The sequence below is a fragment of the Drosophila bipectinata genome, chromosome 3R, assembly GCF_030179905.1.
Source record: "Drosophila bipectinata strain 14024-0381.07 chromosome 3R, DbipHiC1v2, whole genome shotgun sequence".
In the NCBI taxonomy this organism is placed as follows: domain Eukaryota; kingdom Metazoa; phylum Arthropoda; class Insecta; order Diptera; family Drosophilidae; genus Drosophila; species Drosophila bipectinata.
The window spans coordinates 27,430,688-27,447,238 of record NC_091739.1 but is presented as its reverse complement, the minus strand read 5'-3'; the positions used below and the strand labels follow the sequence as shown (position 1 = coordinate 27,447,238).

The window sequence follows — 16,551 nt, the reverse complement described above, 5'->3', positions numbered from 1 at the left end:
TGAAAAAAACGCCCAGCCACCGAATGCCAAATGGGGGCTAGTCCATTTGGACACACTCTGGGCGGGGCGCCAGTTTCGGTCACCAGCAGCTACATAAGCACACACTTGTTATTAATAAGCCTGCCAAGGAATGTTGGGGAGCATTTCTCTCGTTGGGGCATCCGCCGCCAAGAAATATTTCGCCTAATTGAATCGCTTACATTTGTTGCTTGGCTGCCCTGGCGCCAGAATTTCGCACATTCTGTGACAGTCACACACTAGGAAAATAAAACAAATCCCATAATATTGAAAAATTGGAAAAACAAGAAATTTTTACTTCCCATAGGGATAGCATCTTAATTTCTACACTACAAGTATACTCATATGTTCGCTCTCCGGCCAAAACGAAGTAATGCAAACAAAGAGCGCACAATAGAATACAAGAGTCATGTGCGCCAGCTCCGAGGTCTCTTTTTTAGGTTTATTTGCCCCCAAAGATGGCGGCAACAGGAACAGGAAGTGCACAGGCAAACACCAACACAAACGCGTGGCCAGAGCTCGCTGGGGCAAAGTCAAAGGCTGAACTTAGGAAAACAAAACATTCTGGCATTTCTAATTATAAGTAAATATTCATACTCGCATTTCCACCAGGCACAACACACACACTGCCTCTGTGGGTGTGTGAGTGAAGCACTTTAAAAGTTATTTACACACACATGTCCGCACACACACACACCGACTCTGAATGGCGGCAAGGCAACCATGTTAGGCAGCCCGTAATGCATGCTAAAAAGTGTGAGAAAGTACATTAGGGTCACTGACGACTTTGACTACACTACAAAGGGGCGTGGTGCGGGGCGTGACCCAGCGAGGAGTGGGGGACCGGGTGGGGCAGGGCACCGTCCGCAATGGCAACCACTTTCGCTCTCAACTTGCTACATTTTGTGGCGACTGTGTGTGAGCTTGTGTGTTTGTGACGAGTGTGTTTGCCATAATGTACAATTTAAATGTAAACAATTTGGCCCAAGGCAGTAGTGGCATAAAAAACAGTAAAAAGCGGGCAAGCCAAAGCCGAAGCCGAAGCCGAAGCGAAAGGAAATGGAAAAGCATAGTCCGGTCGGAGGCTGGATAAATTATTTAAGAGTCGAACTTGGCAGCGTATGGAGCGCAGCTGCCGCTCTGAATGCTGAAACTCAAATATTTATCTTGGCAATTGCCTGTAATTTGGTTTACTTCCGACTTGCCACCGTTCTGAATAAACTTTTCATTAGCAGCATCATCCTATATGAAGGCAGCTTGAGCACACACACGATGGCAAACGGGCTAAAACGAATATTAAAAGCACAGACTTGGATAACTTTTGTGCAGAGCTCGCTCTAATTTCAGTTAATTAACTAACTTATATATATTTTGCATAATTGACTTTATGTGCGTTTGGCAAACGTTTCAATCAAACCTTTCGCATTTTCGCTGCGCTGTGTCCAACAACCCACCGAGAAGACAAAGCCGCAACCGCAGAATGCAACCGCACGGCGCATACGGGGCGTATGTGTAATGTGTAATGTGTCAACCCCAGTGCCCCGGTCCCGTTTCCAATATTTCCCACACTTTCGCTTTAAATAACAATTGAATAGAACCATTTGGTTCGTGTATATTGAAAAAGTGCCAACAAATTTTGGTCGTTTTTTTAGTTTTGGTTGCCAGTTGCTATTTTTTCAATACTAAATACGAAATACAGCATTTTTATTGGTGTAGCTGCCGCTGTTTACAATGACACGGCACACTTAATGGACAGCAGCCCTCAGTTTATTTAGCGAATCGCTCTGTTGATTTTCTATTATTGTTTTTGCAACACTTTCCGCTGCCCGTTGGATTATTTTTCCCAAAGTTCATTAAACTCTTGGCCGGCCGCCAGCTCTCGCTTAAAAAGAAAGAAAAATCGGATATACTATCAACTGCATGTACCCTGGCTTTAAAACCGCATCTGAGCCTTTTCCGTCCCGCACTGCATAATTAATGCAGTGCGCTGTTGTCTTGAGGCTGCGGCCTGTGGCCTCGTAGGATGCCGTAGGCTTCGAGCCAAATGGGGCACGAGAATCTGCCACCGACGGCTGCTGTTCGTTGTTTATGTATGTAAAGTAACACGCTGCGTATGCGTAATGTTCTTAGTAAACTTAAAGCTTTAAGGGCCCCGCATGGAAAATTTAAATCCACTTAACCCGGAGGGAGATCATTTCTGGAAGCATCTTTATTAACTGGAAGCACTCCCTCCCGTTTCCCGTTTCTTAATTTGAAAACTCATTTGAGAGTTCCTGTCGGGCATTGTCTTAATTAGAATTATAAAACAGCCATAAACACTCTGCAGCATATTCGATGAAAATTAATTGATCCATGCTGAGAGCCCGTCAAATGCATCGAGGCACAAATGATGAGCTACCAACTCACAAACTCCCTCGTGCACTAAAAATTCCAATTGAATAGCACCCCCGTTCATCCATCAGCGTCTCCGGCCAAGTAAATTACAATTGGCTAAAAATAGCCAGAAATAATGCGATGTGTCAAAACAAAACATCAAAAAAAGACAGAAATGGAGAGGTAGCGAGGTAGCATTTTGGTTTTGGGGGCGCACATCAAAGACGAAGAATTCGTCCCCGGGTAGCTGCCAATAGTGGAATTAAATGTAAGCGTAAATCATCAAGAACGAGCAGACGATTGCCGCTAACAACTGGGCAAATGCCAGAGGTAATTATAAATAGATCTGGACTCGGGGGAGAACATCAAAGTTCCCCTAATGGCAGTTCTTTATGCGATGCTTAATTGGTCAGGAAGAGGTCGGTGTCGGAGCAAGGCCTTCCGCCTAGCTCTGAGGACTGCACATGCACAGTCCATATATGTAAGACTCCCATTTGGATGGCATATCCGGGACCATTCATAAGGATTTACGGCTAGGTGTCTTCCTCGTACCCGGTCACATATTTGCTCAGCCTGCCGCAAGCCAAAGCGTTGACAAATTGCTGAAGCCCGGGGTCAGGGAGCAGGGATGTTTGCCATTTTGCTCAAGTTGTCAGCGAGTGCACGCCGGAAAGTATGCAACGCAATTTAACAAATGGCTCAATGGCTTTTGCGGTCAAAAGAACACAGCTTAGAGGACGCCAGATGCATATTTTTGCAGCTCACTAGGCTAAATGGCAGCATCGATATCTAAGCCTTTATATTTAGCAGGAAAAGTGAATTTTTCGGAAAATATCTAAGCCGATTCGAGCAAACTAAGTGAAAGAGAATTTCAGCTTATATTCCATGAAAGCGAGCCAAGCTGGGGGCGTACTCCAAACGGAATATGTATTTTAGGAACTTTAAGGAACCAGATAACGAGGTCTCCGAAAACGACAACCACATTTTGTTCAACGCCGGACTGTCGCTGTCGGTGAAGGTGGAGCAGAAATAAAAGAAGCCGCTCAGGCGGAAACAATGTGGAAATTTTACAGGTTGCCCTGTCAAATAAAATAACACAAAACATGAGCCCAACACAAATTCACAAGAAATCATTTTTGTTCAAAAAAAAAATAATAATAATAAAAGAAAAGAAAAGGTGGCCCAAGGAGCGACCCAAAAAAAAAAAAAAACATCAAGCTCTACAACACCAAACGACAACGAGGTTGGTGACGACAAACCGGCAAACGGAAGCAGAGCCAAGGCAATGACAACATTCGACAACGGCACGGCGGGATAAGGCGGAAACGGGTGTCGGGGGCAGTGGGTAGTGGGTAGTGGGCGTGGTCGGTTGGCAGGTGAGGGTCCTGCTTCTTGGGATGGCGTTGCCGCGAATCGAAAGCGGAAGCTTTGTGTTAAAATAACAAACAATCAGCCGAATCATGCAGGAAGTGCAAATAATAAATAAATATATCGCACAGAAAGGTATTGCTTTTTCCAGGATCAACTTCAATTGCCAGCGACGGTAAAAATACCCGGTCAATAAAATAAATGAGATATAATACACGCCAATGAAAAATGCACACCTTTAATGTTACAATTTTTGATGCTTTAAGTCTATGGGGTTTATGGAGTTGTACAAAACTGAATATTACTGGGATTTGTAGTATTTTCATTTTAAATTTTATAATCTTTTACTCTAATGCTTCTCTTATTTTTTTTTCAGTACCCGCTCGCTTGGTTTGGGCCGCTTTGGGCAAAACCGTGGAGCTGCCCTGCGACTTGACGCCTCCCACGCCACAAGACTCCGTGAAGCTGCTTCTTTGGTTCAAGGACACGACAGGCATTCCCCTGTACAGGTGAGCGAAAACTAGTTGTTTCCTCGAGTCAGTCATGCTCGAGGCCAGTGGTGCGAAATCAGCCATTCTGTAAGCCTGCCACCCACTCAACCATCCATCTGTCCATCTGTCCATCCATCCATCCATCAGGAGCGTGGAATAATCGTCAACATCCTTTTTTCTTGGCAATCTACGTGCGTTTCGGCGTTTCGCATACATTCTCTCGGCTCGGCAAGAGCTTTTGGCTTATTTCCGGCAGCATGTGTGTTTCGGGCCAGGCGAGTGTTTTGGGGGCAAGGATGCGCCCGTCATAATCCACTTTGTTATAATAAATGTAAAGCACATCCGATTACGGCTGTCGTTGCTAAAGTGTAGCAAATTTTCACGCATATACCCACGGACCCTTTGCGTCCTTACTCACTAACAGACATGGGTTTTTTTTCTTAATAAATTTTGCGCTGATAAATTTTCAATATAAATTGTGGCAGCCACCGCGTGTGCCCTGCATGCTAAGTGGCGAACGGTTTCCGACTTTGCGTGCCACGGTGGCACAGGGGCGTTCATTAGAGAGGCCCAGGACCCCCCGGATCTGTGTCAGCGTATGCACGTGAAGTGGCCGCCACTCGATAATCATAAACGCGAGAATTGCAGCAAGAGTCAGAAGGAGCTGCTGTTGCGGGTCCTGTTGCCCTGATATAAACAGAGTAATTTACTAAAACAGCAACAAATTACTGCAATTTGCGCAAAGCTGCCAAAGTCGCAGTACAGACAAACGAACAATGGGAAAGTAAAGTGAAAGCAGTCCGCACTAAACTCCTGCCCGATGGGTCCTGAGTCGTGCTCCTGGCTCCTAGCTCCTGGCTCATGGTGTGCAAATTGGGAGTCATTTTTTATGGACGTAAATTATGCGAGGAGAGTGGCAGGGCTGGGAGGGCAACGGCCAACTTATGTTCTCCGCATATGTTTATTTATGACATCTAATAATCGCTACATGCTTCCACGCCCCCACACTTACGCGTACTCTTTCTTCCTCTCGTATTTTTCTCGATAGCCTGGACTCGCGAGGCGGAAACGTGAAGCTGGCACCCCACGCCGCCATAGCTAGCGATCTGGGCCAGCGCCTGTTCTTCAGCATAGGCGATAATCCCAAGGACTCTCGCCTCCAGATCAACGATGTCAAGCCGGAGGATGGCGGCGTCTACCGATGTCGCATTGACTTCTTCAACTCCCCAACTCGTAACTTCCGGCACAACTTGACTTTAGTCGGTAAGTTTTCTTAAAAATTGTAATACTCGAAAAATGCTAATGAAAATACTTTTCAGTGCCACCCGAGGAACCTCGCATTTTCGACGCCCAAGGCAAGGAAATAGCGCAAATGGCAGGTCCTTTTCGCGAGGGCTATGAGCTCTTTCTCTGCTGCCAAGTTAAAGGAGGTGAGTGTGATATATGTATATAGTGATAGCTATACCTTCCCCAATTCTCATCCGATTCTCAAGTGGAGTACCTTAAACGATTTCTAGATCGATTCTGCACCATTCTGCATCAAAATCCTGAGACAAAATATTTTTTAGATTTTTTGTCCATTTTTGTGATGGGATCCCTTGAAAATGGGTCTTGCCCCTATATGGCTTACAGGGATGGCTATATCTTCCCCAATTCTCATCCGATTCTCAAGCGGAGTACCTTAAACGATTTCTAGATCGATTCTCCACCATTCTGCATCAAAATCCTGAGACAAAATATTTTTTAGATTTTTTGTCCATTTTTGTGATGGGATCCCTTGAAAATGGGTCTTTGGCTTACAGGGATGGCTATATCTTCCGAAATTCTCATCCGATTCTCAAGCGGAGTACCTTAAACGATTTCTAGGTCGATTCTCCATCATTCTGCATCAAAATCCTGAGACAAAATATTTTTTAGATTTTTTGTCCATTTTTGTGATGGGATCCCTTGAAAATGGGTCTTTCCCCTATATGGCTTTCAGGGATGGCTATATCTTCCGCAATTCTCATCCGATTCTCAAGCGGAGTACCTTAAACGATTTCTAGATCGATTCTCCACCATTCTGCATCAAAATCCTGAGACAAAATACTTTTCAGATTTTTTGTCAATTTTTGTGATGGGATCCCTTGAAAATGGGTCTTTCCCCTATATGGCCCACAGGGATGGCTATATCTTCCCCAATTCTCATTTGATTCTCAAGTGGAGTACCTTAAACGATTTCTAGATCGATTCTCCACCATTCTGCATCAAAATCCTGAGACAAAATATTTTGTAGATTTTTTGTCTATTTTTGTGATGGGATCCCTTGAAAATGGGTCTTTCCCCTATATGGCCCACAGGGATGGCTATATCTTCCGCAATTCTCATCCGATTCTCAAGCGGAGTACCTTAAACGATTTCTAGGTCGATTCTCCACCATTCTGCATCAAAATCCTGAGACAAAATATTTTTTAGATTTTTTGTCCAATTTTGTGATGGGATCCCAAACGCCCTTGAAAATGGGTCTTGCCCCTATATGGCCCACAGCGCTGGCTTATATCAACTCAGGAGGTAATCCAGATCGAGAATTAATATACCTTATAGGGTCTTAGATGTCTCCTTCACCGCGTTGCACACTTTTGACCAAAATTATAACACCCTCTGCAAGGGTATAAAAAGAGTCAGAGACATTTTTTTACCTGTAACATTCATTTTCAACCCGTGTATGACCCACTTAACAGTCCCGCTAAGTAAGGTCCTTGTCAGCGGTCGCGCAACAGCAGCGTGTCGCATTATTTACCCTCTCACTCAGGAGTGTCAATTGCCACTGGCAAGGATCTTCCCAGCTGCGACGTCCTGATTGCCAGTTAAGAGACCCGCATCGCACCCAAACGCCAGCAGCTGGCAGCGTCAGCTATTACTCACTATATCCTTACTCACCCCATCTCAATCCTATCTGCAGGGCGCCCCCCGCCGAAGGTCACCTGGTGGCGCGACGACACCGAGCTAATCGGCAGCAGTCACACCTCCGTGGAGGAGGGAGCCACCATGATGGTTAATCAGCTGCTGATTGGAACCACCACCCGCGACTTCTTTGGGACGCGCATCGAGTGTCGGGCGCAGGGCACGCGTCTGGTGGATCCTGTTCGCAAGGATGTCACGGTGCAGGTTCACTGTAAGTCAACTCTTATGAAGTTTACGCGAAACTAAATAGATTAGCATATTATTTATTAAATTTATTTATTTTTCAACTAACAATTTGTACATATATTTCTAGTAAAACCTATTCGTGTTAAAATCGCCACACCTAATGACTTGCTAACTGCTGGCCATCCGGTGCCCATTCGCTGCGAGTCCTGGGGCTCATATCCTGCGGCCAAGATCACCTGGCTGATGGACGGGGAGCCCATCCGGAATGCCGAGGTCACCGTGCATAGTGACAAGGAGGTGAGTAAGGACATGACATCAACAACATCGCCCACTGCCAAATTGCCCCGAAATTGTTTGACTATTTTGCGGAGGCTGCGGAAAGGAGAAACTTTTTATTTTTGTTTCCTTTGTCGCCAGTTCCCAGGACAACGCAACTTTGTGCTGGAAAATTTGCTTGCAGCGTTTGACATTTGATAGCTGGCCGCAGTGCAGCAGACACTTGTGCTCCCACATATACAACAGTGTGTCCCGCTTAATAGCTCCGCAGTCGAGCCAACTAAGGCGACCCGACCACTGGGTGACCCTAAAAAGCACCAAGCAGGGCAAACTTTTGCAGCATCCACAAAACAGAGAACGTCGAGCAGGCAGGGGCGGGACATGGCCGACAAGTTGGCTTAGTCGGACGCCACCCTGGACTTCTTTGATGAACTGCACTGGCGAAAAGTTTTGCCAAGCTGCACAAATTCGCACTCCATGCCCGTCCATTGATTTCGGCTAATGTGCGAATTTTTATTTGAATTTATGAGGCCAGAACAGAGGTCACTAAGCAGCTCAAGCTGCAACTATTTATCAGTTCCCATCTTATTATCGTAGGCATCCATTAGTTTGTCTTTTCCGCAGTCTAATTATGCCTTGCAAGAGGATAGGACGTCCATCAAATGTCGTTAGGCATTAGTCAACTCGTGCATAACGATTTTCGATCCTTCTCAGAAGAGGCAACCAAAAAACCAGAAAAAGGATGGGAGTTTTTTCAGCCATCCCGACATCGATTGTTGCCAAAACGAAGCTCTGCTGGTGCTGGTCTGTGGTCCTGTGGAACTGCCTGATGTAACGCAACCTAATACCTCGTTTGGCATAAGCTGCAGTGTGGCTGCCACTGGTGCACAAGGACAGCCTCGGCTTAGGTCGAAATTCGACTCATTATTTTGAAAGACCGGGCTGTGGAATGCAACTTGAGAACTGGAGCACACACATTGAGCTTTCGTGGTGCTGCTCGAAAATCTGGCGGGTATATCAAAGTTGTTAGGGTGGAAAAAATGTCAAGAAAAATCTCTCATCAATAGGTATTTTTGTTGAATACAGATATGGGTAAACTTTATAGTTAGTTAGGGGCTCAGATATATTGTTAGTTATTTTTTCCAACATATGATATCAATTATAAAAGCCCTTGAGATAACTGATTCGATTTCTTCTTTACAGGATGGAAACATCACCACGAGCATCCTAACATTGAAGGTAACTGCGGAGAACGATAATGCCGAGCTGACGTGTCGCGCCACGAATCCTTGGTTCTCCGGTGGCGCCATCGAGGACAAGCGCATCATTCGAGTGGCATGTAAGTACACACACATTTTTCTCCTGTTTTCTATCGGAAAGGTAAGCCAGGAGCCTGTTATTAGCCACCTTCAATTATAGCAACAATGCAGAGGGCCGAAGAAGGAGCCTGGCCGGTAACTAGGTCTGGGTCTAAGTCTCATTCTGACTCTGAGCCCGAATCCGGGGCCATGGTCAGAGGGGGCCTTTGTGTATCCTTTACACAGGACCTGGCCTATGCGCCGGTGAATGTGTGTTGCGACCAGGAAAGTCCAATTAGAAGCATATTAAGGCCAGAGCCAACGTAATTTTATTAAGGCCAAAGAGTCAAGGGGGCAAGGAGGCACTGAGGCAAGGATCCGGCTCCGGAGACGGAGTCTTAGCCAAGTTACCTCGGGTCACATCAACCTGTTGGCCACCATTCGCTAAGCTGCTTATAAAATGCAGTCAAGTTGACGTAGTCGTTTTCTTCGACTTGCCTTGATTAAATTTTCACCGTTATGTTTCTATTGCTCATTTTTTTTTCTCGACCTCCATAATATTTGCAACATCCGCTTCCGGCTTCCGTTTTACATTACTCCTGCTACGTTTTCTTCGTTGAAGTTTCTAAGGATAAAATCAGCGAACATGGGGAGCCAGCACTTGAGGAAAAATAAAGTCTTTCAAAATATTTAATCTTTGAAATCTTTCTTTTTTTATAATTTCTAAGGATGATTAATTACCAAGTTTAAAATGAAGATAGCTTCTGAGTTATATCACCTTTTTGTAATTTTCGTTAACGTTTTTGTAACTTATTTCTTTAAGTGTAACAAAATGTAGTTGAATTACCTGCACTCAAATCAGGCCAGCAGTCAACTTGATTCGCATGGTTTTCATTTTGTGCTGCTTTTTAATAATTTACCATAACCGTCAGCCTTTTTTTCCTGCCTACCCAGTCCACCCATCCAGCCCACGCCATTGACATTTGGCTGGGACTAAAGAGGGGGTGGCACTACAGTCCTGCCTTCTACCCCCGCATATCTTTGGCCTTTGGACAAAAGACTGGCTGGGGCCAAGTGGCGCCGACAGTCTCCGACGCGTATTAGATTTTTACAACCGTAACTAATAGTCCCATTTGGCGTGTGGTCAAGAGGCTCAGGCACAGGCACAGGAGCAGCCACAGGACGAGGACCAGGCCCAAAGGATGTACGGCAGCTGGGGCTAAGTACATTACGCAATTTCGCCCCGACTTGGCCCGTCCTGCCGACTTCTGAGTTCACCTTATGAGCCATTGCCGTTTATTATTTTGACTTTTATTCAGCCATTCGCCGCGCTCATTAAGTCGGATGCCCGCCCTTACTTACTCGCTCTTACGTTTGCTTTTCTTCTTTTTTGCAGATCCACCCACCGTGTCGGTGCACTTGGCCAACGAGGATCCCAGCCGGTTGGTAACGCGGGCCGAGGGCCAGAATGTCACGTTCAAGTGCCGGGCAGATGCCAGACCTCCGGTTACCAGCTACGCCTGGTTCAAGAATGTAAGTGACCCTGTGATTTTCCTCTATCTCTGTAATTTTTCAGCTATCCTTATCCATTTGCCCGGGAGCTACCAACTAACTACCAACAGCTGACGTGTATCAGCTCGACAGACACTTTTTCGAAATTTTTATTATCAATTGTCGGGGGGTGCCGCAACAGCCTAAGGGCGTCAACATTCCTGCGGCCCCATAAGCAGACACTTTTGCGGTTTAATTTTGTTTTGTGGTAGGACTTCGTCGGCCCAGGCCTTAAACGGATAAACAGCCACATTCCTGGCAAAGGAGAGCCACATTCTAGCTATGGTTTGGTCTGGTCAGTGGGAGAAGCTGATGTCGACTCATTTTTCAAATGTCTTATAATTGGCTCATGATGTCCATTGAAGTCCGTTCGTGTTGCAAATTATTTAACGATTAATCATGCGACAAATAAACCGAAAGAGATTGCCGCAGACGTCCTAGCATTCTTTTGATTTTTCCTTCCTTCCTTCTTTGTTTCCTTGGAGCCATTTCTGGCCTGGCCTGGCCAGCTATTGTTGGCCTGGCTTTGACTTTGCCTTGGGTTTTTGTTATTAAACCGCATGATTCTGACATCCTTTGACAGTTTTGTCCACATGGTCACATCATCATTTTTCATAACTAGCAAAAACCATAAACCAGGACTCATATACTTCCCTCAGCTCCCTTTTAATGCCAGAGCCGGGGTTTTTCCATTCGTTTCGGCCAGGCAGTTAACAAATTGCCAAAATCATTTGGCAGGAGACGGGGGAGGTGGCCGGGTTTTAAAAACTTCTCTTTATTTAGGGCACTTTGATTTTTAGATTTTGCCATTTTGCTCGGCAAGTTTTTTTTCTGGCTCTGGCATTAATAGGCGGAGGGAGAAAATGAGCCAAGAATTATGAAAAACGACTGGCCAAATGTGCGCAAAAAGTTCTAAAGAGCGAACTTTGTCACTTCTGCGAGTCGTTCGACGTCAGTGTGCCATATAGATTTTTATTATCAGCGTGTTTTCCGCTTTTCTTTCGCATTTTCCCATTTCTCCCACAAACTTTTCCACTGGGTCAACCTTAAAGTTGTGTCTGCCATTTGCTGCCTGGATGGAAGCTTCACAAATTAATGAAATCCCATATTGGAATCAAATTAAAGTATCCTTCGTGTGGAACAGCACATCATTGTTGAATGCATTATTTTGCAAGGGCTAATGCAATTACCACTCTCCATCAGCGCTTCATCGCTTTTTAATGAATTTTGCAAATAATCAAATGATGCAACATGGCCAATTTGTGGCGGATATATTGCGTGCTTTTGCCCAGTATGCCGCATACTGCAAATTGGCTGCCAATAAGGGGCGGGTGGTGGGATCGGCTCAACTTGAGCAATTTAAATCACATTATGATTATTATTATGAATTAATTAAAATGAAATTCATGTGCAAATGACAGTCGGGATTTGTGCACAAATCGCAATAATCGAATTATTCAAAAGTCAAGCTGCGCTAATGGAGCAAACGCATGCACGGAGCCACTTGTCGACATCAATTCCGACTCAAATGGCTAATTCAATGAGAAATGCGAATGTCGAATTTCGCATCCCGTTCTCCATCCAGAGGCCCAAAATACCATATTAATTTGATTTAATAAATTCATTTAATGCCATCGCACATTAGGCCAAACCACATGGATTACCGCACCGGGCATCTAAATGCTACATAGTATGTGGAGATAGCCGGAGCAGCGGGGAAGCATTGGCTCCGTTGTGGTTGCCATTTAGTGCTGCGAGTGTCGGTGGTTTTGGGGGACCTGTGGTTGCATGACAATGCAGCCGAATAGCCACAATTTGCGTCATCTTGGCCCATTTGGGCGATTCTTTTGTGGCCAGTCTTACCGCAAATGTGATTCATTGTATTTCAGGAGATTAGGTTTAACAAGAAAGGAAAGCTAACTTCGGGCGGAGCCGAAGTTTATATACCCTTGCAGTTAAAACTGGATATATATCGCAAACATCGGATATAGTTGGCCGATCCTTATGATTACATCATAATAAAACCAATTAATTACAATAAAAAATCTAAAAAAAAGTCCCAAGCTTCTATCTTCAAAAATACGAAAGTTGATATTTCTACCAAATACCATTTCCGATCGTTCAGTTATATGGCAGCTATAGGATATAGTCGGCCGATCCTAATGAAATTTGGTAGGTCGGATTAACTGACCAAAAATATAATCTGTAGCAAATTCCAGCTTTCTATCTTCAAAAACACGAAAGTTAGGTCATTTCCGATCGTTCAGTTATATGGCAGCTATAAGATATAGTCGGCCGATCCTTATGAAATTTGGCATGTCGTAATTTGTCGCCAAAAATAGCTCTCATGTTAAATTTGAAGTCTCTAAATTTAAAAACACCAAAGTTATACCATTTCCGATCAATCAGTTATATGGCAGCTATAGGATATAGTCGGCCGATCCCGGCCGTTCCGACTTATATACTGCGTGCAAAGGAAAGAAGGGTGTGTGCAAAGTTTTAAGACGATAGCTTCAAAACTGAGAGACTAGTTCGCGTAGAAACGGACAGACAGACAGACGGACAGACAGACGGACAGACAGACGGACAGACGGACAGACGGACATGCTCATATCAACTCAGGAGGTGATCCTGATCAAGAATATATATACTTTATAGGGTCGGAGATGTCTCCTTCACTGCGTTGCACACTTTTGGACAAAATTATAATACCCTCTGCAAGGGTATAAAAATATTAAAAAATCTAGTGGTTTTCAAGAGAAGAATATAAGATATAACTTAGTATTAAATATTTAAATACCTACCTCATAAATATTTCTTTCATTTGATGTCCCTTCTTCTAAGTGTCTCTTGCAATAATGTCCTTTTTCTTCTCCTTTCAGGGCATGCGTATGTCAGGCGAGGCCTCGGAAATAATGCATTTGACGCAGCTGGAGAGGGAGAGTGCGGGGGCGTACGCCTGCGGAGCTTCCAACTCGGAGGGCGAGACGCGGAGCTCCAGCCTCACTCTGAAAGTGCAGTGTAAGTACAGGACCTGGCATATGGAATACATATTGCGCAGGGTGATGAAATAACATGGCGAAACCGGAAGCGGAAGCTGCAGAATAAAATCAAAATCAACAAAGAGAGCGATGAGGAGTACGCTTCTGCTGGTGCTGCGAATAAAAGTTGCTGCCGAAAAGTTTCAGAGGGCGGACGGAAGGGGGAAATTGCTTAGAAATGATGCATGACCGACCGTTTCTGACTCCAACTCCAACTCCGCCCGAGGCTCCATCTGTCCGTGCACGGCGTGTTTACAATTGTAAAATCCGTAGTGCCAGTGGTCTAAACAACCGCCATTGATTTATAAACACGCACAGACAAAACTTTCGCCTATAAATCCAACGCTCCCTATTCTGCTCGGCAAACTTTTCATAAACCTCTCGGTCCGATTTTACCATAGCCCCTGGGAGTTGCCTGTGGCCGGTTTTTTCCGTGATTAATGTGGATTTCATATACTACTCGCACAAGCGATTTGGTTGCATAAATCAGAGGGTCGGGCTGAGCGAGAATCGATGAAGCCTTCCGAGGACCTTTCGATTTCCACAGTTCCAAAGCAAGTGAGCCTTAAGTACAGTATTTGGCCGGGTTCGTTTACCCACAAGCTGTTCTCAAGACTCACAATCTCCCGGGCAAGGAGCGGGTGCGTAGCCTTTGTTGACATCGTCTTCTTTCAACATTTATTGTGTTGTCAACTAACAGGCAAGCACAAAAATATCCTTTCCAGTCGGAATACACACTTTTTTCTTTGCCCCAGTTCCAGTTTGACAATCTGAAATGCATTTCCCCTTCCTTGCGACAGTTTAAGTAGTTGATATTTGAAATTATGAAAGTTTACCAGAGCCAGAGCCAGAGTCTTTGCATTGAGTTTGGGCTTTGGGCAACTTTGCTGGCGTTCTCAAACACACACGTTCAAGTACATACAAAATCATACATATATGTATGTATGAATTTCTCGGAAAAAGCAACAAGTTCACAGACTCACAAAGACAGATGGCTTAAGTATTCGACGCTGAAATGCAGTTGACTTGTGATAAAAGCCAAGAACGTAGTAATGAAGCTTCGAATGCTTATCTGACTTGGCGTGACTTACATTTTAAAGGCGGCTTTCAGCGAAGCCCGGCCCACTCGGCCCCCCTCAGCCCACAGTGCCACTCGAAAGTACACGGATACACACTCTCACCCGCCGACAGACAGATTTGGCTTCGAGGCAAGACACTGCTTCCGCATATCCGCCCTCATTTCACAGCCAAGTGAAAGTAAGCGCAGACGGGCTCGCCTTTCTTTCCCGATACCTGGCCCACAGATTTCTCCGCTAAGCAACAGCAGCTTAACAAAAAACAAAAAATTTATGTACACAAAAAGCTGGAAGAAAAAAGACAGCCAGCGAACACAGGCTCCTCGTTCGTGAAACGGAAACATGTTAATTACTATGCCCAAGGCTATGTAGCTGGCTCGACTTCCCTTTGGATTTATCCTGGCCCTCCTCCTCTGGGTCCTGCCTCCACCATATTTTTGTGTGTACTTCGGGTGAGACCCATGGGGTCAGAGGGGGCTGTTTGCTCTCTGGGGGTCTGAGCAAATTTAAAATGGAAACTTTCTGCTGCCGCCTAACAAGTCGCCATTTCGGTTTCGTACTCGAACACTCGAATATATATTTATGAAGCTCACCTCCCACTCACATTCCCATTCACGGCCCCATTTCGACCTCATCTCTTTGCAGTCTCGCCACGCTGTAAGTCGGGCACCGAGCAAACATCCATTGGAGCCGTCAGCCTGCACTCGATTCTGGTCAAATGCGAGGTGGATGCCGATCCACCGGACTCAGTTCGGTTCAGCTGGACGTACAACAACACCCGCAACGTGTCGCCGGTAAGTCAGACATTCAATTGTTATCGAATACACTTGGAAAAAAATAAAGAATCCAGCCAGAGGCTTTCTCTTTTATTGCTCAAGTATGAGAATATTATTTTCTGTGCAAAAAACCAGGGCAGGACCAAGAAGGTAAACGTCGTTGATCCGAAATCCAAACCGAACTTATTGTGCCTGTAATTATGCCGGAAAACGTGCTGCAACTCAGGACTCCTTTCGCCTGACCGTCGCAATTACTCGAAATGCCAAGCCAGGGCTTGAAGTCGGGTTGCTATTAGCAGAACTTGTGCTAAATACTCGGGGGTTGTCTGGGATTTTCGTTCGACAATTCCAGGCAGACGAACGGAACGAACAATGGGTCGAGTCAGGGAATCGAGCAGTGTACGTGACTGAATTAAAATTTAATCAAAATGTATAAATTCGACTGCCACGGGTACTGCCGGAAAACATACATACATTCCAAGGAATTTAAAATGCAAACCGTTTAGGTGAAAGGCAAAAGACTGCAGAGCTAGCAGATGGAATAAAAAGGGACACTGGACACGGGTTGCAGGTTACAGGTTACTGGCTAGAGGACGGAGAAAGAGCTGACCAAACCAACCGAGAAAAAAATGCATATGTGACTACGATTCCCGGACAGATGTGCACAATAAATAAAGTAATTCATTTACCGCAAAAGTTCCTTTGAAAATCTGCACCAAAATCCAGAGAGCCAACGAATGACTTATCCTGTCCCCGGTCTCGATTCGTTTGCTTTGCAATAAAAACTTATTTGCCTTCAAATATTTATGCCCAGGTTCGGTTTGCTTTCGATTCGACTCGCTTCCACTACTCCTTCGGTCTGCCTACGTCTGCAGAATGTGAGCTGCTCTAATCCTCTGGCTTTCGACATTTCTCCCTTACCTTTCAGGTGCTCAACTCGAGGATTCAGTCGAATGGACTGGCCAGCACGGTGACGTACCTGCCGCAGTCGGACTCCGAGTTAATAACACTGGCCTGCTGGGCCAGCAACGCCGTCGGCCGCCAGACGACGCCCTGCCTGGTGCACATTCTCCCTGCAAGTAAGTCGAGTAGGAAGTGGAGGAAGTTGTTGCCCCAAGACTCCGGAGCTTGCCACTTATGTATGTACCTCCATC

The 16,551-nt window shown here is 45.2% G+C and overlaps 1 protein-coding gene across 3 annotated transcripts in view; it reads left to right on the top strand.

Annotated features, from left to right (window-relative positions):
* Nucleotides 1-16,551, top strand: part of side (sidestep) — a 44,773-nt gene that overhangs the window by 13,105 nt on the left and 15,117 nt on the right. For all 3 annotated transcript variants that reach the window (XM_043212399.2, XM_043212400.2, XM_043212401.2), the window contains exons 2-11: nt 4,136-4,268; nt 5,299-5,513; nt 5,570-5,680; nt 7,192-7,404; nt 7,507-7,676; nt 8,859-8,994; nt 10,350-10,486; nt 13,387-13,525; nt 15,267-15,415; nt 16,326-16,476. In XM_043212399.2, the coding sequence (XP_043068334.1) occupies nt 4,136-4,268; nt 5,299-5,513; nt 5,570-5,680; nt 7,192-7,404; nt 7,507-7,676; nt 8,859-8,994; nt 10,350-10,486; nt 13,387-13,525; nt 15,267-15,415; nt 16,326-16,476 (1,554 nt within the window). The remainder of the gene's footprint in view (nt 1-4,135; nt 4,269-5,298; nt 5,514-5,569; nt 5,681-7,191; nt 7,405-7,506; nt 7,677-8,858; nt 8,995-10,349; nt 10,487-13,386; nt 13,526-15,266; nt 15,416-16,325; nt 16,477-16,551) is intronic.